This window comes from Sphaerodactylus townsendi, linkage group LG05, assembly GCF_021028975.2.
Source record: "Sphaerodactylus townsendi isolate TG3544 linkage group LG05, MPM_Stown_v2.3, whole genome shotgun sequence".
Taxonomy (NCBI): Eukaryota; Metazoa; Chordata; class Lepidosauria; order Squamata; family Sphaerodactylidae; genus Sphaerodactylus; species Sphaerodactylus townsendi.
The window spans coordinates 136737163-136757662 of NC_059429.1; the positions used below are offsets into that span (position 1 = coordinate 136737163).

Sequence of the window (20500 nt, forward strand, 5' to 3'; positions counted from 1 at the left end):
CATTTTCTACCCCTTGCATAATTTTATAGACTTCAGTCCTATCCCCCCTCAGGCTACTCCTCTCCAAACTGAAGAGTCCCAAACGCTGCAGCCTCTCCTCATAGGGAAGGTGCTCCAGACCCTCAATCATCCTCGTTGCCCTTCTCGGCACTTTGTCTATCTCTTCGATATCCTTTTTGAAAATGGCGACCAGAACTTACCACAGGACTCCAAGTGCTGGGTTACAATTCATAAGTTCACTTTTTTCTCCCTAATTCTTTGTTCCAGGTCAGCTAAGCTCACATTGTTTGAATCTCTTGGTGGGGCGTGTAGTGAACATCACAGCCCAGACTCGGATGGTGCGAGACGCGTCAGGTGCCCCCAGGTTGGTCGTTCAGAACTGCAAGACCTTAATGAGCGGCGTAAAGCTCAAGTCTGAGTAAGTACCTCTACGTGCCAATGAAAGGGAATTCTTTGGGCACCGCTTCTTTCCCTCTGCTTCGTTGCCATCTCGCTAAAATTGACATCCTAAATCAGTGGGGGCGAACCTTTGGCACTCCAGATGTTATGGACTACAATTCCCATCAGCCCCTGCCAGCACGGCCAATTGGCATGGCCAATTATTAACAAAAATGGGTTCAAGGTAAACAAAGCGTAAGGCGCAGCACAGGGGGCTGATCTGTGTGCTGGGCAGCACGAGTGCTGTCCCCCAAACACCTAATTTTCTCTCAGCACGCCTGCCGATGAAAAATTATCACACGCTGGAGCAGCAGTGAGATTCCAGATGGGCGGTCGCCACTTCCTGAAGACTCTTAGCTGACAGGGGCGCAAGCCACGGAAGCCCACGTCTGGGCAGGTGACCCCTTGGCTTGCTCCACCCCAAACTTCATGAGGAGGTTCCAATAAAGCGGGTATTTTACCCGCTGACCCCAAGCTAGAGATCAGTCCTTTATGCTGAGTGCTCATAGGGCCCCTGCTGCTGTGTTTGGAGACATATTCTGCTGTGGTTCAAAGATATCCACCTGCGCTGGATAAATGCCTAGTGGTCCATTTTGCCCAGCACCCTGCTTCACGGGGATCAAAAAGATGGATCTGGAAGGCTTATAACAGTGATGGCGAACCTTTTTGAGACCGAGTGCCCAAATTGCAATCCAAACCCCACTTATTTATCACAAAGTGCCAGCCCGGCAATTTAACCTGAATGCTGAGGTTTTAGTTTAGAAAAAAACTGGTTGGCTCCCTCTTCCTCCACCCCACCCGCTCGAGCAGGGGCCAGCCTGCTCTAGCCTCCAGCAAGTCCCGCATCTAATGCAGCCTCTCTAGCATCTTTGCCTCCCAAGCGCCCCCCCCTCTGGAGGCAGCCACCCGGAGCACAGGCACCAGGCCCACCAGCGGAGTCCTCCCTGCTCACTGCGGTGTACGCATGTTGTGCTCAGTGACCCAGGTCAGTCTAGATGTGTGTGTGTGTGTGGGGGGTGATTTTCCACCCCCCCACATGATGAACTCTGTGTGTGCGTGCCCACAGAGAGGGCTCCAAGTGCCACCTCTGGCACCCGTGCCATAGGTTCGCCATCACTGGCCTATAAACAGGACAAAGAGGCCAAATGCGCTGTCCCCCAATGCCGTTGTAGGCGGGACCCCAGGAGAATGAGAGGCATGGACTTCAATTCCCATCAGCCCCTGCCAGCAATTGGCCATGCGGGCAAGGGCTGATGGGAATTGTAGTCCATAACATCTGGAGTGCCAAAGGTTCGTCATTACTGCAAATGGTTTCTCTGCAGCAACTGGGGCTGAGAGGGTTACTGCCCCGAAACACAAGGGGACATATCAAGCTGCTTTCTGCCACCATTCTAAGCATCATGCCCAACAACCAACTGTTAACCCTACTAGCACACTGAATCAAATTCAAAGACCTTTATTAGGCATCAAGAGAAAATACAGATAAAACTGTGCCGTAATATGATCCTGAGTTTGATGGCGTAAAACAACTGCTCATAGTTCATACAGTACAAACTTCAAGTGCCAGTAAATAAAAGGAGAATGAAACCGAGTTCAAAGAATATATAGCAGGAACTTGGCCACCATTTTCAGCTCACTGGAATCCTCATTGTTCAAGATAAGGTCTGACCTAAGGGCCATGGAGGGCACAAGTAAGTCGGTGTTGAAAAAAACAAGCTAGGTCTGAGATCTATAAATTTCGGGCAGACTAATAGAACATGCTCCAAAGATTCCTCAGAGGTTGAGCAATATGGACATGTACGCTTTTCCTGTGAGTGTGCCATGAATCTCTCCAGGGAGAAGGTAAGAGGGACCAAACTGAATCATTGCTGGGTGTCATGGCCATTTCTTTTCCTCTTTAGGTTATTAAAACCGCTGGATGGGGTTGTAGGCAATCTTTTGAACAATCTCCTCCCTGGAGTGGTGAGTACCTGACGAATATAATTAATCAGAAGGATTATAATTTCAACGGCCCCACCGTATCCATTGGTTAGGCTTGTCGGTTTTGGATTAGGAAATATTTGGAGATTTGGGGGCTGGAACCTGGAAAGAACAGGGGCTGGGGAGGAGCCTCAGCAGGGTATGATGCCATAGACCTCACCACCCAAAGCCAGGAGAACCAATTTTGGTCATCTGAAGATCACTTGTTACAGTTGGAGGGGTGGGGGGAGAATCTCCAGGCACAACCTGGAGCTTGGCAACCCGACCATTGCTCTCTGCCTGTGAATCAGACAATATTTTAGAGGGTCCCAAGGAGAGAGAATGTTAGAAGAGGTCAGATGCCATTAACATCAGCACATAAGAAAGAGCCTGCTGGATTAGACCAGAGTCCATCTAGTCCAGCTCTCTGCTACTCGCAGTGGCCCACCAGGTGCCTTTGGGAGCTCACATAAGAACATAAGAAAGAGCCTGCTGGATCAGACCAGAGTCCATCTAGTCCAGCTCTCTGCTACTCGCAGTGGCCCACCAGGTGCCTTTGGGAGCTCACCTGCAGGAGGTGAAAGCAATGGCCTTCTGCTGCTGCTGCTCCTGAGCTCCTGGTCTGCTAAGGCATTTGCACTAGGATACTTCTTCTGTGGAGGCATCCATCCAATGCTAGATATAGTCCTGTTGGTGGACTTTGGCAGCTATTCCACATAAGGAGGTCGATCTGAACAAAGGGCAAGCAGGAGGCAAAAATGGCCCTAGATAAGGATCTTACCCCCAATCGGCCCCATCTCTGTCCCAGGGTCACCATCTCCAGCATGGGAAATCCCTGGAAATGTATGGGTGGATCCCGAGGCTTCCAGATCTGGCTTGTGAAATACCTGGAGATTTGGGGGTAGAATCACAGAATCACAGAGTTGGAAGAGACCCCCCCAACGGCCATCAAGTCCAACCCCCCTGCCAGGCAGGAACACATAATCAAAGCACTCCTGACAGATGGCCACCCAGCCTCTCTTTCAAAACCTCCAAAGAAGGAGACTCCTCCACACATTATATTTGTGCTGTGCAGCCTCCACCAATGAGGATTTGAATGTAGCATCATCCCTTTTTAGAAAACGGACTTGAGTAAATGCACATTAGTAGAGACGGCTCAGGAGGTTCTAATCTTGTCAGGTCTCCAAAGCTAAGCAGAGTCAGGTCTGGTTAGCACTTGGATGGGAGACCACCAAAGAATAACAGAATCATAGTTGGAAGAGATCACCAGGGCCATCAAGCCCAGCCCCCTGCAATTCAGGAACACTAAGTCAAAGCACTCCCGACAGATGGCCATCCAGCCATCTTTTTAAACACCTCCAAAGAAGGAGACTCCACCACACTCCAAGGTAGAGCATTCCACTGTCGAACAGCCCTGACGGTCAGGAAGTTTTTCCTGATGTTTAAGTGGAATCTCTTTTCCTGCACCTTGAACCCATGACTCCTGGTCCTCGTCTCTGGAGCCGCAGAAAACAAGCTTGCTCCCTCACCAACCTGACATCCCTTCAAATATCTAAACATGACTATCTATCACCTCTTAACCTTCTCTTCACCAGACTAAGCATCCCCAGCTCCCTAAGTCTCTCCTCGTAGGGCATGGATTCCAGACCTTTGACCATTTGGGTCGCACTCCTCTGCACCTGTTCCAGCTGGTCAATATCCTTCTTGAATTGTGGTGCACAGAACTGCACACAATATTCTAAATGAAGTCCAACCTGAGGTACACTTTGAACCCATGACTCCTGGTCCTTGTCTCTGGAGCAGCAGAAAACAAGCTCGCTCCCTCACCAACCTGACATCCCTTCAGATATCTAAACATGGTAATCATGTCCCTCTTAACCTTCTCTTCACCAAACTAAACATACCCAGTTCTTTAAGACTCTCCTTGTAGGGCACAGTAGAATCTGGGGAGGCGGGGTTTGGGGAGGGGAGGAGCTTCCGGAGTTCACTGTCCAAAGAGGCCATTTTCTGCAACAGAACTAATCTTGGTCACCCAGCAGGAAGGTAGGAGTGGGGAAACAAACCTGGTTCACCAGATAAGACTCTGCTGCTCATGTGGAGAAGTAGGGAATCAAATCTGGTCCTGCAGATTAGAGTCCACGTTTGGGACTCTTTAGTTTGGAGAGGAGACGGCTGAGGGGGGATATGATTGAAGTCTATCAAATTATGCCTGGGGTAGAAAATGTGGACAGAGAGAAATTTTTCTCTCTTTCTCACAATACTAGAACCAGGGGGCATCCATTGAAAACGCTGGGGGGAATAATTAGGACTAATAAAAGGAAACACTTCTTCACGCAACATGTGATTGGTGTTTGGAATATGCTGCCACAGGAGGTGGTGATGGCCACTCACCTGGATAGCTTTAAAAGTGGCTTGGACAGATTTATGGAGGAGAAGTCGATCTCTGGCTACCAGTCTTGATCCTCCTTGATCTCAGATTGCAAATGCCTTAACAGACCAGGTGCTCGGGAGCAACAGCCGCAGAAGGCCATTGCTTTCACATCCTGCCTGTGAGCTCCCAAAGGCACCTGGTGGGCCACTGCGAGTAGCAGAGAGCTGGACTAGATGGGCTCTGGTCTGATCCAGCTGGCTTGTTCTTATGTTCTTACTATACCACCTTTACTCTTCTCCTGCCTCGAAAGCCCTTTGGTGTCACCATTCACTGGATGCGACTTGACAGCACACAATTATTGTCTATTAGAGCAACAGTAATGACATTTTCAAAAAGGCAAAGCTCACCTGGTATGATGTCTTCCACTGTTGATAGTTTTTCCTTTTTGGCATCATATGTAGATGAGCCCTGAGATGGGGGGCGGGGAGCTTATTTTACGCTTATGTATATCTCAGGCCCCTTCCGCGCACGCAAAATAATGCGTTTTCAAACCACTTTCACAACTGTTTGCAAGTGGATTTTGCCATTCCGCACAGCTTCAAAAAGCACTAAAAGCAGTTTGAAAGTGCATTATTCTGCATGTGCGGAAGGAGCCTTACCCCTCAGCCTCTGGCACACAGACCGCAGGGACTCTCATGGCACCAAGCAGCTCTTACTCCAGGGGCTTGGTCTAAACTTTCCCGTTTGCTTTGCAGCTCTGTCCAGTCATCGAACTTGTGGTGAATGTCTTGAACACGCTTTTGGGGACAATCAACAGTAAGTTTGAACCCGTGTGGGTTCTGAATAGGTTTAAGAGGTTTCCTGTGTGGTGTAGTGGTTAAGAGTGGTGGACTCTGATCTGGAGAACTGGGTTTGATTCCCCACTCCTCCACATGAGCAGCAGACTTGAATCTGGAGAGCTGGAGTTGTTTCCCTCCTCCTACACATGGAGTCGGCAGGTTGACCTTGGCCTAATCACAGTTCTCCACAAACACACACCCTACCTATCTGCATCCTACGAAGAACATCGGAAGAGCCCTGCTTGATCACTCCAGCAGTCCATGTAGTTAGAGCATCTTGCCAAACATAGTGGGCAACCAACAGAGCACAGAGGACAAGACCTTTATAAGAACATCAGAAACCCGCTGCTGGACCAGATCAGAGGTGGGATCCAGCAGGTTCTCACAGGTTCCCGAGAGTAGGTTACTCATTATGTGTGTGTGCCAAGAGGGGCTTACTAATGGGTGATTTTGCCCCGTGATTTTTGCCTTAGTTACTCCCCTCCTCTCAGCAGTAGCGCGCAGAACTGGGCCAGCCTGTGTGGAGGTGCACTGGAAGGGCATGTGGCAGCCTGGCGCCTGCGTGCATTCAAGCTCTCTGCTTCAAGGATCGCAGCGGCTGCGTCCTTGCCACAGCCCCACCCCCGGAATGCCCGGCCACGCCCCCGTTGTTTCCCGCCCAGCCCCATTGGCGCTACGCCACAGTTTGAATCCCACCACCACTGGATCCTGTTACTAAAATTTTTGGATCCCACCACTGGACCAGATCTGTGGTCCATCTAACCCAGCATCCTACCTCACACAATGGACAACCCCTTCTATCTGAAGGTCCCACCACAGGGCATAGAGGCTGAGGCCTTCCTCCAGTGTTGCCTCCTGGCACCAGGATTCAGAGGTTGACCTTTCCTGAATTTTAAGGTTTCCTTCAAAAGAACAGGGAGAGAAAGGAGAAGGATATCGCTGCGTGCCTTTGCTGCCAATTTTTAGTCCATGGCTTGGTTTCCTCTTATTCCCCGGCAGGCATTTGTCCGTTTGGAGTGCTAGGACAATTGCATTATACTCTGGCTGGCCTGCCTGTGTTCCAGGATCAACACATCCTTTTGAATCTGAACGTAAGTGACCAACTAATTTTCCTTGAAATCTTTAACTCTTAGGCCCTTTCCCCACTTACCTTAAGCCCCGCGCTACTCTCCTGAAGTAGCGGCCAGCGTCCATGTACTCCCCACCTCTAGGGTACGGTGAACGCAGTCAGCCTGGATCACAGCCTCTCTCGCGCTACCCCTCGGCGCTACAAGGTAATTCCTGGCATGCTAACAGCGCCTTTTGATGACCTCGCGCAGAGCGTGGGGTTGTGGGGAAGCCAGGGCGCATGCCAGGAATTGCGTGCGCTGTGAATTGCACGCAGCAACCCTCTGACAAGGGTAAATGGGGAAAGGGCCTTAGAGTTCCTCTACTCAATGAACTCATGTTTGAATCATTGATGAGCCAAGTTCCCTTCTTTTCCTCAGCTTCCTACTTGCCCACTGTCTCGCAAATGTGGGTAGGGCTACTAGACTTGGTGAGAGGTGACCGAGGGAAAATTTGGTATGCCACCAGAAATAATATCTTGGAGACCGTTCAGGTGGAGAATGGATACCAACAGTAGAAGAGTAGCACGGTTGGCTGGGAGAAGGGTCACACCACTCCCTGAAAAAGGCTACAGCTAGGGGTACCATCTCCAGGTTGGGAAATTCTGGGGGTTTGAAGGGTGGGCCCTAAGGAGGGCAGGGTTAGGGTAGAACTTCAGTGGGCCAGAATGCCATAAAGTCCACCAGAGCAGCCATTTTCTGCAGGGAAATTGATTTCTGTGGTCTCCATCTCAGTCTCTGCCTCTGCCCTTTGAATGTGTCTTCCAGCTAATGATCACCGATCTTGAAGGCAAGAAGACCATCAACCTTCCTCCAGTCCGGCTGCCCGTCCTGCCCGAGCCTGCAGCCGGGGACCACGTCTCCCAGTTGGTTCTGCCTGGTGAACTCATCTCCACTCTGATAGGGTCCCTGGGGTCGAAAGGGCTGCTCAACGCGGACATCACTCAACAAACGGTGAGTCCTGCTTCCGTCCCTGGACACCCCAGTCTTGCCAACCCCAGAAGGACTGAAGGTGAGAAGAACCAGCCCAGTAGAAGAGCATTTTGGTATTATTATTATTATTATTATTATTATTATTATTATTATTATTATTATTATTATTATTATTATTATTATTATTACTATTACTATTACTATTACTATTACTATTACTATTATTTATTTATTTATTTATTTATTTATTTATTTATTTATTTATTTAATTTGATATACTGCCCCATCCCCAAAGGGCTCTGGGCGGTGTCCAGCATAAAACCACATGAAATCATCGTAACCAAACATCCATAATTATAATAAAAACAGCAGTTGTTGTATCCTAAGATGGCATCCCACCTAAACCTAATCCTCCTAGAAGGAGGAGGGAGAGGTAGTGGGTCCTGATGGTATTAAGGACCCATAAATCCCAATAATGGGTCCCACTGATATTGGGGACCCCTAAACTGGGGGGGGGGGCACACTCAGCGGTACTACAACAGGACTAGAGAGAAGGCCAGTGAGAAAGGAGGAGATTCAGATTTCTTGACGAGTGAGTGACTGGTTCCACCCCTGATCGATTGGTTAAGTTCACTTTCCCGTGTGTGTTGTTTTTTCTAGCTCCGTGGAAATGTCCCAATGACGACGTCTGCTCTGCAGTCCTTGATTCCAGCGGTAAGGTGCTTTTATGGGGCATCACGCTTCTGGGGAACGCAAACTTTTTGTTATATAATTTTTCTGTGAGGATACTCCATGGTATCCATTAAGTCTTCTGCAACGAAAGAGGGTGAATTCTTCTCTTGCCATTTGGCAAAGGCAAAAATGGGGCCCTCTCAGTTTTTTAGGACTGGGAATGGGAACTCACAGTTTAGGGGAAGGGAACAGAACTGTCTCCCCGCCCCCCTTCAAAGGGGGATAGATGCACGAGTAGCCTCCTAGCTTCCAGGTCATTTTGGACTACTTGCCATAAAAGAGTGCTTCCTAACCTTCTTTTGCTTGTATACCCCTTAGCAACTGATTTCCCTAAAGCTGTATCCCCATTTTAGCAAACTCATTACATAGTTTTTTTTTCACATATTCCCAAATGCTTTGGGGAACACATTAAGTAATGCATACCCCAGGTTGGGAACCACTGCCATAAAATATGCTGATTGGTTGCCTGGATCTGTAGCTCAATTTTGATTGGCTGAAAAGTCCAAGTTGTCATAGTTGCTTTTGATAAAAAAGTACAGCGGAACCTCAGTGTTCGCCGGTAATCTGTCCGGCAACGGCCAGCAAACACTGAAAACAGCGTACTCCGAGGTACGCCATTTGTGCATGCGCAACGCTGTTTGCACATGCACAATGCAAACGGCACACTGGAGATAATTCAAAAGTTGCCTCAGAAGCCGATGGAAGCTGAGGCGACTGCCGATCTCCAAGGCAACGAAACGGCCGGGGGCGACCGGCAAAGACCGAAACCCACGATCTCCAAGGGCAACGTTCACCAAGGTACCACTGTCGTTTCCATTCAAGGCACTGAACTCTGGGTGGGAGGGAGGGGAGGCGGAGCTCCCCAGTCCTGCTTCTGGGAGCACAGTGGTATTTCTTCCCTGCCCTCTGGACACTCAGGGCCACCGTCCGGAGTGGGTGGGGCTATGACAGGCTTTCTTAATTCTGGAAGCAGTTGGCTGCCTCAGTGCTGGGCTTGCTGGGGCTTGCAAAATCAGTCTGTGTGGGGGGACATTTTGGCGCCCCCACGTGACTGCAATGGATGCGCCCAGGAACATGGGGTACCCTATGTCCCTAGGCAAATACACCACTGCCATTAAATACTCAGAACTTCAGCAGAGAGAGAGAGAGAGAGCACTCACAAACAATAATAGTCAATAGCAATTTTTGTTTGAACATTGGAAGGGGTTAGGGTGGGGTTGCATTTTTTTATTTTTTACAGATAGAAACTGATATAACAGAAAAAAAGAAAACAGAATCGAATCCTAGTTCCAGTTAATTCTAAAGACTGAAACAAAATTCTAAATATAACATTCTATGGAAACCAACAAATCATCAATATTAATGGCTATTCTTGCTGCACATCCTAATAATCCAAAAAATCGGTGAAAACATTGATTACTCTTAGAACTTGCACAGAAGGGCAACGAGGATGATTGAGGGACTGGAGCACCTTCCTTATGAGGAGAGGCTGCAGCGTTTGGGACTCTTTAGTTTGGAGAGGAGACGTCTGACGGGGGATATGATTGAAGTCTATAAAATTATGCATGGGGTAGAAAATGTCGACAGAGAGAAATGTTTCTCTCTTTCTCACAATACTAGAACCAGGGGGCATTCGTTGAAAATGCTGGGGGGAAATATTAGGACTAATAAAAGGAAACACTTCTTCACGCAACGTGTGATTGGTGTTTGGAATATGCTGCCACAGGAGGGGGTGATGGCCACTAACCTGGATAGCTTTAAAGGGGCTTGGACAGATTTATGGAGGAGAAGTCGATCTATGGTTCCCAATCTTGATCCTCCTTGATCTCAGATTGCAAATGCCTTAACAGTCCAGGTGATCGGGAGCAACAGCAGCAGGAGGCCCTTGCTTTCACATTCTGCCTGTGAGCTCCCAAAGGCACCTGGTGGGCCACTGCGAGTAGCAGAGTGCTGGACTAGATGGACTCTGGTCTGATCCAGCAGGCTCGTTCTTATGTTCTTATGTGAGCTCCCAAAGGCACCTGGTGGGCCACTGCGAGTAGCAGAGAGCTGGACTAGATGGACTCTGGTCTGATCCAGCAGGCTTGTTCTGATGTTCTTATGTTCTTAACTTTACTCACAAAATAAAAATTGTATTGGCAAATTATTAAGAACACTGAACAAGGTGAATGAGGCCGGGTTGGCCTTTTTCTGTTTCTACAAGCAATGTTCAAAAGCGTTCGTAAGCCCTTTTCCAGCTCTACCACTAAAGGTTGGCAGTTCTGGGTTGGGCAATACCAGATTTTGGTGGTGGATCCTGGGGTGAGAGGCTTTCAGGAAGGGAGGGAGATTTACTGGGTATACCACCATAGGCTCCAAAGGAGCCATTTTCTCAAGGGAAACAGATCTTGGTCACCTGGAGATCAATTGTAACCGTGAGAGACCCCCAGTTGCCTCCTGGAAGGTGGCAGCACTAGAAGTTCTTCACCAAGAAGCCGGTTCGTGGCCGTGTCTGGCACAAAGCCCAGTCCAGTTGAGGGGTGAGGTCGGTTAGAACTCGCATCAGGGCTGTTTGGGCGATGGCTTTGAAACATCAGCTGCCCTTAGGTATGCCAGTATAACCTCTATCTGTGGATTCTGTGGGGCAGAACTTGGAATGAGTTTGCAACAACAATTTTTTTTAAAAAACATGGTTTACTTTCTTAACATCAAACATCAACATTTAACATCACACTTCAAGGTCCTGTTCAGGTTGCATTTTCAAGTCCTTCTAGTTACAGTCTACTGATACTGCCAAGTCCAATTCTTCTTTGCAAGTGGGTTGGCTCCTGAAGACTCCAAGGGCTTGGTGAACAGGATTCAACATGATGAAGGTTTCCAGGAGAACTCTCACCCATTACAACCACAAAAAGAAACCCTTAACAAGGTGTTAAGGGCTTATACAAATCAAGGTCCAAGTCTGGTAGCCTTGTCTCCTCCAAAGAGCTCTGCAGCCTTCTGCTGCTTTGACTCTCCACCCCTTTCTGGGTCAACCCATTCTGAACATAGGGGTTACACCAGCCTTTAGGTAGGATTTGGGGAGCCCCAAAATGGCAGCTCATTTCCAGACTACAGAATTCAGTTCTCCTGGAGACAATGGATGCTCTGGAAGGTGGAAGGAGTGGCATTTTTATAACCCACCGAGACCCCCGACCTCCCCGAGCTGTAAGAGTCTTTGATGTGAGCCTCCTTGGAAGTGCAGACTGTGTAATTCACACTGCTCGTAAAGCCCTTATGGAATTGTCATGGCGTAGCAGAGGCGTAGGAGGTTAAGAGCTCGTGTATCTAATCTGGAGGAACCCGGTTTGATTCCCAGCTCTGCCGCTTGAGCTGTGGAGGCTTATCTGGGGAATTCAGATTAGCCTGTGCACTCCCACACACGCCAGCTGGGTGACCTTGGGCTAGTCACAGCTTCTCGGAGCTCTCTCAGCCCCACCCACCTCACAGGGTGTTTGTTGTGAGGGGGGAAGGGCAAGGAGATTGTAAACCCCTTTTGAGTTTCCTGCAGGAGAGAAAGGGGAGATAGAAATCCAAAGTCCTCCTCCTCCTCCTCCTCCTCCTCCTCCTCTTCTACTTCTTCTTCTTCTTCTTCTTCTTCTTCTTCTTCTTCTTCTTCTTCTTCTTCTTCTTCTTCTTCTTCTTCTTCTTCTTCTTCTTCTTCTTCTTGTCACTCTGGAAAAAGGGACTGTGCCATTGGAGGAGGAGCTAAGGACTTGTGAGCGGGTTGCTGGAAAAAACCTTGAATCAAAATGGGGACCTTTTGGTGACCAAAGTCTGAGAATCGGTGTGTTTTTGCTTCCCCCCCCCCTACAGATTTCTCTCTTAGGAGTCCCTTCGTTGCCTCTGGTGGTCCGAATTAGACTCAACGAACTCCCACGTGTGTCTCTGCAAAACGGAGAGGTGTTTGTGTCTCTCGCAACCTCGATCGAAGTGCTGGCTCACACGAGATTTGGATCCAAACAGCTTTTTGAGTTGGCTGCTGTAAGTAACATGATGAGGAAAGCAAGGCTGTGACCCAAAGTTCATTCAATGCATTTGTTTGTTACCTTCATTTGCAGCCCACCTTTTCACTGAGACCCGAGGCTGGTTGCAGAATACGAAAATCTGTTCTGCCAGGCAGCAAAAACTTTCAGTAAAGAAGGCAGAACGGGAAAACAATGGGGGAAAAACAGTGTGTGGCAAGGACCGTCAGCATTGGGCTGATAGGCATCAAGGCACCTGTGTGATATTTTTCCTGGTACCTGCCCAATGCTTTTAGAAAGTCGATGGGTTTGGGTCAGAGGTGGGATCCAGCAGGTTCTCACCAGTTCCCGAGAGTGGGTTACTGATTATTTGTGTGTGCCGAGAGGGGGTTCCTAATTGGGTCTGCTTTTTCGTTAGAAATTCCATTAGGTCCAACATTCATAAAGTCCTGTTGTTTCCTATGTGGCTGGTTAGCAAAGGTAGAAAACGGAATAATTCTCCCTGTTGGGCTGTTTTAAAAACATGTTTTAGAAATATGGTAAAGTGCCTTGTTTAAGGAAAGTCTCCTTCTTTTGATTTCTAGAAACAAAATTAAGTATTTGAAAGTATTAAGTATTTGACAGGCAGTCAATTAGAGGAGAAGTAGTTGTTTCTGTTGGCAGTAGACAATAGGACTTGCTATAATGAGTTTAAATTATGGACAGAAAGATTAGGAACTGGAAATTAGGAACTTTTTTACAGTAAGAGTTTTTTACAGTAACAGAGAAATTATTAATGCCCCGCCCCCGGAATGCCCGGCCACACCCCCATCGTCCCCCGCCTAGCCCCATTGGCGTTACGCCACTGTTTGAAGCCCACCACCATGGGAACCTGTTACTAAAATTTTTGGATCCCACCACTGGTTTGGGTGGGACTTTTATCCAGCAAGGCTTCTGGTGGGCCACACTTCAACGTAATAAATAATTGGTAATGGGTTTTTTTTAATCGTAATGTGGTTTGTATTTCACACTGTGGTCCCTTGCTTTTTTTCTTTGAAAGTAAGCTGTGGTAGTCATTTATGAGTGGCTCCATTTTCTCCGGCTGCCATTCTGCGGCAGCCATTTTGTTTCTGTGCTCACCAGGCCAAGTCAGAATGTGTCCACAGGCTCAAAAGGGTTGGAGATCCCTGGCCTCTGGCGATCAAAACTGCCAGAGCCATGCTATCCCATCATGAAGAAAGGGGGGTAAAAAGGTGGAGGACGTTGTAAAAGCAAGAGAGGTGACCTGTGCAAATCCTGCCCGTCACAGAAGACACCTCCTAAATTGTTTCATTATTTTACTTGATCATAATCGTTAATTGATCCTAAGGTTAGATAGGTTCACGTTGGCTGGAGCTCCAAGTTGGCCTTTCTTGACCAGCCCCAGCAAAATCATTGAACCATAGAGTTGGAAAGAACATCAGATTTGCAGAGGGCTGAATCTTCATCACAACTTCAATATCTGATGTGCCAGGAAGCTGTCTCTCTGTGCAAGATTTTGGAGAGCTCCAGCCAATCAGAGTAGAGAAGACTAAGCTAGATCAGGGGTCTGCAACCTGCGGCCCTCCAGATGTTGACGGACTACAATTCCCATTACACCAATTGGCCATGGTGGCAGCGGCTGATGGGAATGGTAGTCCATTAGCATCTGGAGAGCCGCAGGATGCAGACCCCTGAGCTAGATAGACCAGTGGTTCAGCTCTATCTAAGGTCGCTTCCTGTGGGAGGGACCAGTCTGATGGATGATGCTGTTGTGATTGCAGACGGTCGGCCTGAGTGGCAAAATCACACCTGGACTAGCAAAGCTGAGCATCACTTTGTCTCTGAAGAGGTAAGGGCACCCTTCCCTTTGGTCCTCCTTAATTATGAAGCTGGATAACTTCCTGTTTTTGTTTTGCTTCCTGCCAACATACCAATATACCCAAACTCCAGTCCTAAAAGCCTCACTGGTTTCCTTGCGATTGTGAAGATTGTTGAGGGATGCCCTGGGTTGGGGGAAGGTGCCTGAACAGGCAGTGTTGATTCTAGAGCATCACTTTCATATCCTCCTGGGGATATAAGGACATCAGAAGAGCCCTGCTGAATCAGACAAGTGAAGGCACATCTGGTCCGGCATCCTGTCTCACACAGTGGCCAACCAGTTCCTCTGGAGGGCCAACAACAGGGTATAGGGGCCAAGACCTCCGTAAGAACATCAGAAGGGCCCTGCTGGATCAGACCAGTGGTCCTTCTAGTCCAGCATCCTGTCTCATATCGTGGCCAGCCAGTTCCTCTGGAGGTCCAACAACAGGGCACAGGGATCAAGAACTTTATAAGAACATCAGAAGAACTCTGCTGGATCTGACCAGTGGACCTTCTAGTCCAGCATCCTGTCTCATACAGTGGCCAGCCAGTTCCTCTGGAGGGCCAACAACAGGGTATAGGGGCCAAGACCTCCATAAGAACATCAGAAGAACTCTGCTGGATCAGACCAGGGGTCCATGTGGTCCAGCATCCTGCCTCGCACAGTGACCAATCAGTTCTTCCAGAGGTCTGAACAGATCATAAAAGCCAAGACTTCGCCCTGAGGTTGCTTCCAGGCACTGGGATCCAGAGGGTGATGACACCTGAATGTGGAAGTTCTCTTTAGTCACCATGGCTAGTAGTCACTGATAGACCTCTCCTCCAGGTCTAACCCCCTTTTGAAGCTGTCTATGCCTGTGACCACCATATATCCTCTGGCAATGCACTCTACATTTTAATCGCTCACTGTGTGACCTACAGCAAACGCTGTAGGCAAAATGTGTTGGGGATAATTAGGAAAGGAATTGAGAATAAAACTGCAAAGATTGTCATGCCCTTATATAAAGCAGCAGTGAGTCGCTGTAATCAAGCAAGACTTGGAGAGCACTGTAAGCTCAGTTCTGGTTGCCACATCTCAAAAAGGATATCAAAGAGATAGAAAAAGTGCAGAGAAGGGCAACGAGGATGATTGAGGGACTGGAGCACCTTCCCTATGAGGAGAGGCTGCAGCGTTTGGGACTCTTTAGTTTAGAGAGGAGACGTCTGAGGGGAGATATGATTGAAGTCTATAAAATTCTGCATGGGGTAGAAAATGTTGACAGAGAGAAATTTTTCTCTCTTTCTCACAATACTAGAACCAGGGGGCATTCATTGAAAATGCTGGGGGGAAGAATTAGGACTAATAAAAGGAAACACTTCTTCACACAACGTGTGATTGGTGTTTGGAATATGCTGCCACAGGAGGGGGTGATGGCCACTAACCTGGGTAGCTTTCAAAGAGGGTGGGACAGATTTATGGAGGAGAAGTCAATTTATGGCTCCCAATCTTGATCCTCTTTGATCTGAGATTGCAAATGTCCAGGTGCTCGGGAGCAACAGCCCCAGAAGGCCATTGCTTTCACCTCCTGCATGTGAGCTCCCAAAGGCACCTGGTGGGCCACTGCGAGTAGCAGAGTGATGGACTAAATGGACTCTGCACCTAGAGCTGTCCGGCCCTCAACAAACTCCACCAAGATCCCAGGCAAACAGGCAGGCCTTGCATCCCCTCTGAAAGATCCCCAAGGAGGAGACCCATCGCACCTCTTCAAGGAACCCATTTCAGAGAGTTGGAGCCACAATAAAAAAGGCCCAGGGCTCTGGTCAATGCCAGATGGATCACCCTAAGTGGCAGGTTAGCCAAAAGATGGCTGGCTGATGACCCAAGTTGGGGCACAGGCAGAGGTGGGATCCAGCAGGTTCTCACCAGTACCCAAGAGTGGGTTCCTAATTATCTGTGTGTGCCGAGAGGGGGTTACTAATTGGGTCTGCTTTTCCGTTAGAAATTCCATTCGGTCCAAAAATCATCAAGTCCTGTTGTTTCCTATGTGGCTGGTTAGCGAAGGTAGAAAAACAGGATAATTCTCCCTGTTGGGCTGTTTTTAAAACATGTTTTAGAAATATGGTAAAGTTCCTTGTTTAAGGAAAGTATCCTTCTTTTGATTTCTAGAAACAAAATTAAGTATTTGAAAGCATTAAGTATTTGACTGGCAGTCAATTAGAGGAGAAGTAGTTGTTTCTGTTGGCAGTAGATAGGACTTGCTATAATGAGTTTAAATTACGGACAGAATGATACCAGCTGGAAATTAGGAACTTTTTTTTCAGTAAGAGTTTTTTTACAGTAACAGAGAAATTATTAATGCCCCGCCCCCGAAATTCCCGCCCCCGCCCCCGCCCCCGCCCCCATCGTGCCCCGCCCAGCCCCATTGGCGCTACGCCACTGTTTGAATCGCACCACCATGGGAACCTGTTACTAAAATTTTGGATTCCACCACTGGGTCTTGGGACTGGATCCATTGCCTTCAAGTGATGCTTTCGTTTTCTCTTTTCCACAGCCTTAACCTCAGAGTCGCCTCTTCAGTACTTGGCAGCATTAATGTAAGTTGTGACTTTCTGCCAATGGTGGTTGCTCTTCTTCACCCATCATGTGTGCAGAGTAGAATCTCCACCCAAGGAATCAGTCAGGAAGATTAAGGAAAGGGCTGGTGTTGTCAAACTCTGCCACCAAAGGGCTTTTCTTAATCCCTGGTGATGTAATAACTTACTTTGGGCTTTTTCGCACACACGGTTTGTTCTTGAATTAAGGCAATCCACATCAACATCCTGACCTTTTTGTTGCTGTTTCATTGCTCGAGATCATTCACACATCACTAAGTTGTTGTGGATGTTCTTGTTGCTTCAGAAATCCCTTGGTTTTGCATTGCCCTGGAATGCAGTACAAACGAGAGTTCCGATTGGCTGTTGTGCCGTCCAAGGGCGTGTTCCATGTGATGCTTGGCCACCGTCATCACGAGCTAACGAGTCAGCATGATTTCACTGTCTCAGTGTACCACTGCGTTGAGAACTTGCTATCTCGAGATATCGGGGCGGCATTGGAAACAATGCACTGCATGAGCAACCGCGAGGAGGGGCAGGAGGAGAGTGAGACAGAAACGAAACAGTGAAATGTGCGCACGCAATTGGCAAGCTCTACTGCATCCTGATTGGTTAGAGGAAATCGCATCACACAGTGGGCGTGATCCCTCACAGTCGCTTGTTCCAGCTGCATTTTGCACCTAGGCACCAGATTGTGGGGGGAATCCGTTTGTATCCAAGAAAGTTTGCACAGTAGCTTATCGAAAGCAACAGGAGAAAATGTCGAGAGAAACGAGCTGAAATGAAGCGTGGAGATTAGAGGTCGGGCCACGTGCGGCTCAAATTATTGATAACGAAAAAAAAGGCCAGAAACACCGTGGCTTGACCTCATATATTAAATCAAGAACAAACCGTGTGTGCGAAAAAGCCCCTTGTTGATCCACTGAACTGAATTAAATTTTACGTGAGATTCTTGCCACATGGACCGCTGTAGGAGAAGAATTGCTTTTTATACCCCACTTTCCTGGAACTATCTGGAACCTGTAAGGAGTCCCAGAGTGATTTCCAATTGCCTTCCCTTCCCTCCCCACAACAGAACCTTGTGAAGTAGGCAGGAATGAGAGTTCTGAGAAAACTGTAACTATTCCAAGGTCACCCATGTGGAGGAGCAGGGAATCGAACCCAGGTCGCAAGAACAGAACCCACCTCTCTTAAGCACTATGCCACGCTGGTGTAGGAAGATATCCCTGAATTTGCAAAAAGGGATTCGTTGACTTGGAGAACATTTCCATGGGATATAGAAGGCTTCATTATGTGTTACATAGATACAAATGTGAAAGCATTTCTGTATTCTGGTTCTGGTGGGTTTTCCGGGCTGTGTGGCCGTGGTCTGGTGGATTTTGTTCCTAACGTTTCGCCTGCATCCGTGGCTGGCATCTTCAGACGTGCTCTGAAGATGCCAGCCTATCACAGGAAGTGAGGAAACGCGTAGTGAACAAAATCCATTAGACCATCGCCAGGATATTGTGGAAAAAACCCAATTCCCAGAACCAATTGAATCTAGCCGTGAAAGCCTTCGACAAGACATTTCTGTATTCGTAACTCTCCGGTAAACTGGAGGCTAACTTTACTACAACTGGGAAGCAAACATGAAACCATCATTCAAAGACAGGCTGGTTTAATTGGACACGATGGTTCGACTCCAGTAGCACCTTAGAAACCAATCAGATTGTCAGCGTATGAACTTTCACGAGTCAAACCTTTGGCTCTTGAAAGCTCATGCACCGAAAATTTGATTGGTTTCTTAGGCGCTACTGGATTCAAAACAAGTTGTTCTATTGCAGACCAATATGGCTACCCTCTGGAACTATCTTCGTAGATGGTTAAGTCTGTCCTCAACATAGGAACACTGAAGATATATTTCAGTATTTGTGTGGGGTTTTATATTATATAATTTGTGGAATTCCCCAGCTTTCCTTAACTTAGACCTCCCAAACCTTCAAGTCTGAGCCCTTTGGGGGTAGGGCGGTCTATTAAATTCAATTAATTAGTTAATTAGCTAGTTAGCTAGTTAGCTAGTTAATTAAATAAATGATGATGATGATGATGATGATGATGATGATGATGATGATGATGATGATGATGATGATGATGATGATGATGATGATGATGATGATGATGATGATGATGATGATGATGGCAGCTTCCATCTTAATGCCTGACGGATGGAGAATATTTGGGAAAGCACTTGGAAAGAACCCCCAGAGAGTGTGCTTCCTTCTACCACCTGACAATCTAAACCAGTGGTGGTGAACCTTTGGCACTCCAGATGTTATGGACTACAATTCCCAGCATGGCCAATTGGCCAAAGGTTCACCATCACGGATCTAAACTCTCTGTCTCTTTTGCAGGTTGGTGTCCTTCAAGGCTGGATCACAAACTTGCTTGTCTCTGAATATCTGCCAATTCTCAATGGTACGGCTGCCATATCCTGCTGTGGCCGGAGTTCTGCATTTGGGTCACAACCCTATCAGGAAGCTAAGTGTATAGGCTTGCCAGAGCTGGGTTGGGAATATCTTGGAGATCTGGGGTGGAGCTTGGGAGGGGGGAGTTTGGGGAAGCGAGAGACCTCATGGGGGCATAATTGTAGAATTCCCCCTCCAAAACTGCCATGTTCTCCAGCAGAAGTGATCTCTATAGTCTGGAGATCAGTTGTGTCTCCAGGTGATCTCCAGGACCCGCCTGGAAGTTGGCAACTCTAAATAAATATTCCCCCCCCGCCCCGCCCCCCGGTTCTTTTTCAGGTGCGTTGGAGATCGGAATTCCTCTCCCTAAGCTGTTCAATTTGAACTTTGATGATGCTGCCGTCTCTGTTGTTCAAGTAAGAGCTAAGTCGATTCCAGCAAACCTTTGAGTAGATTTATGATGTTCCAGAATCCACCTGGGCAAGCTCAGAGCCAACCTCATTTTTCCATTTTCTAGGAGAAATTAATTCACTCCTATTTCCCAGAATTTCGTTTGGGCACATACTTATTGATTGAAATGTTTATATCCTGCCGCTGCAATAAATAGCACCAAAAACTCTTCTCAGGGGCTTTCCGCACTACAGAAGGGAGCTAAGGTTGACTCGGTTCCCTTCAGTGGAGGGCGATTCCAGGCTGTCCGCACACAGCAACTTCTAATGGCCCCCCTGGAACCGAGCTAAGTGGGTGGGATCATCTTGGTGCCTGTCTCGCTCCTCGATCGTGATTGGAACTTGTGTTACCATGGGAAACGGGAGCGTTTTTTTAAAGGAAAGTTGTTTAAGGAAAGTATCCTTCTTTTGATTTCTAGAAACAAAATTAAGTATTTGAAAGTATTAAAGTATTTGTAGGCAGTGGTTAAGAGGAGAAGTAGTTGTTTCTGTTGGCAGTAGACGATAGGACTTGCTAGAATGAGTTTAAATTATGGACAGAAAGATACCAGCTGGAAATTAGGAACTTTTTTTTTACAGTAAGAGTTTTTTACAGTAACAGAGAAATTATTAATGCCCCTACCAAATGTCTCGCTGCCATGCCCGATAAATTGCCCCACCCAGCCCCATTGGCGCTACGCCACTGTTTGAATCCCACCACCATGGGAACCTGTTACTGAAATTTTTGGATCCCACCACTGGCCACAGGGACTTATGGATGGAGATGGTCCTTGGAGATGGACCACACAGGGGATGAGGTGGAAGGGGGCGAGAAGGGG

At 47.8% G+C, this 20500-nt stretch overlaps 1 protein-coding gene across 5 annotated transcripts in view; it reads left to right on the plus strand.

Annotated features, from left to right (window-relative positions):
• LOC125433716 (BPI fold-containing family B member 3-like) overlaps positions 1 to 20500 on the plus strand; it is a 33276-nt gene that overhangs the window by 12451 nt on the left and 325 nt on the right. For 4 of the 5 annotated variants that reach the window (XR_007244652.1, XR_007244653.1, XR_007244655.1 and 1 more), the window contains 4 exons: positions 278 to 418; positions 2340 to 2400; positions 5524 to 5584; positions 6607 to 6627. Coding sequence is in view for 1 of the 5 variants with exons in the window: in XM_048498466.1 (XP_048354423.1) it covers positions 336 to 418; positions 2340 to 2400; positions 5524 to 5584; positions 6607 to 6698; positions 7482 to 7667; positions 8307 to 8360; positions 12210 to 12377; positions 14140 to 14207; positions 16750 to 16792; positions 19180 to 19243; positions 19573 to 19649 (957 nt within the window). In the remaining 4 variants the exon portion in view is untranslated. Of the gene's footprint in view, positions 1 to 277; positions 419 to 2339; positions 2401 to 5523; positions 5585 to 6606; positions 6699 to 7481; positions 7668 to 8306; positions 8361 to 12209; positions 12378 to 14139; positions 14208 to 16749; positions 16793 to 19179; positions 19244 to 19572; positions 19650 to 20500 lie in introns of those variants that run through there. The other variant, XM_048498466.1, reaches the window with a different exon arrangement.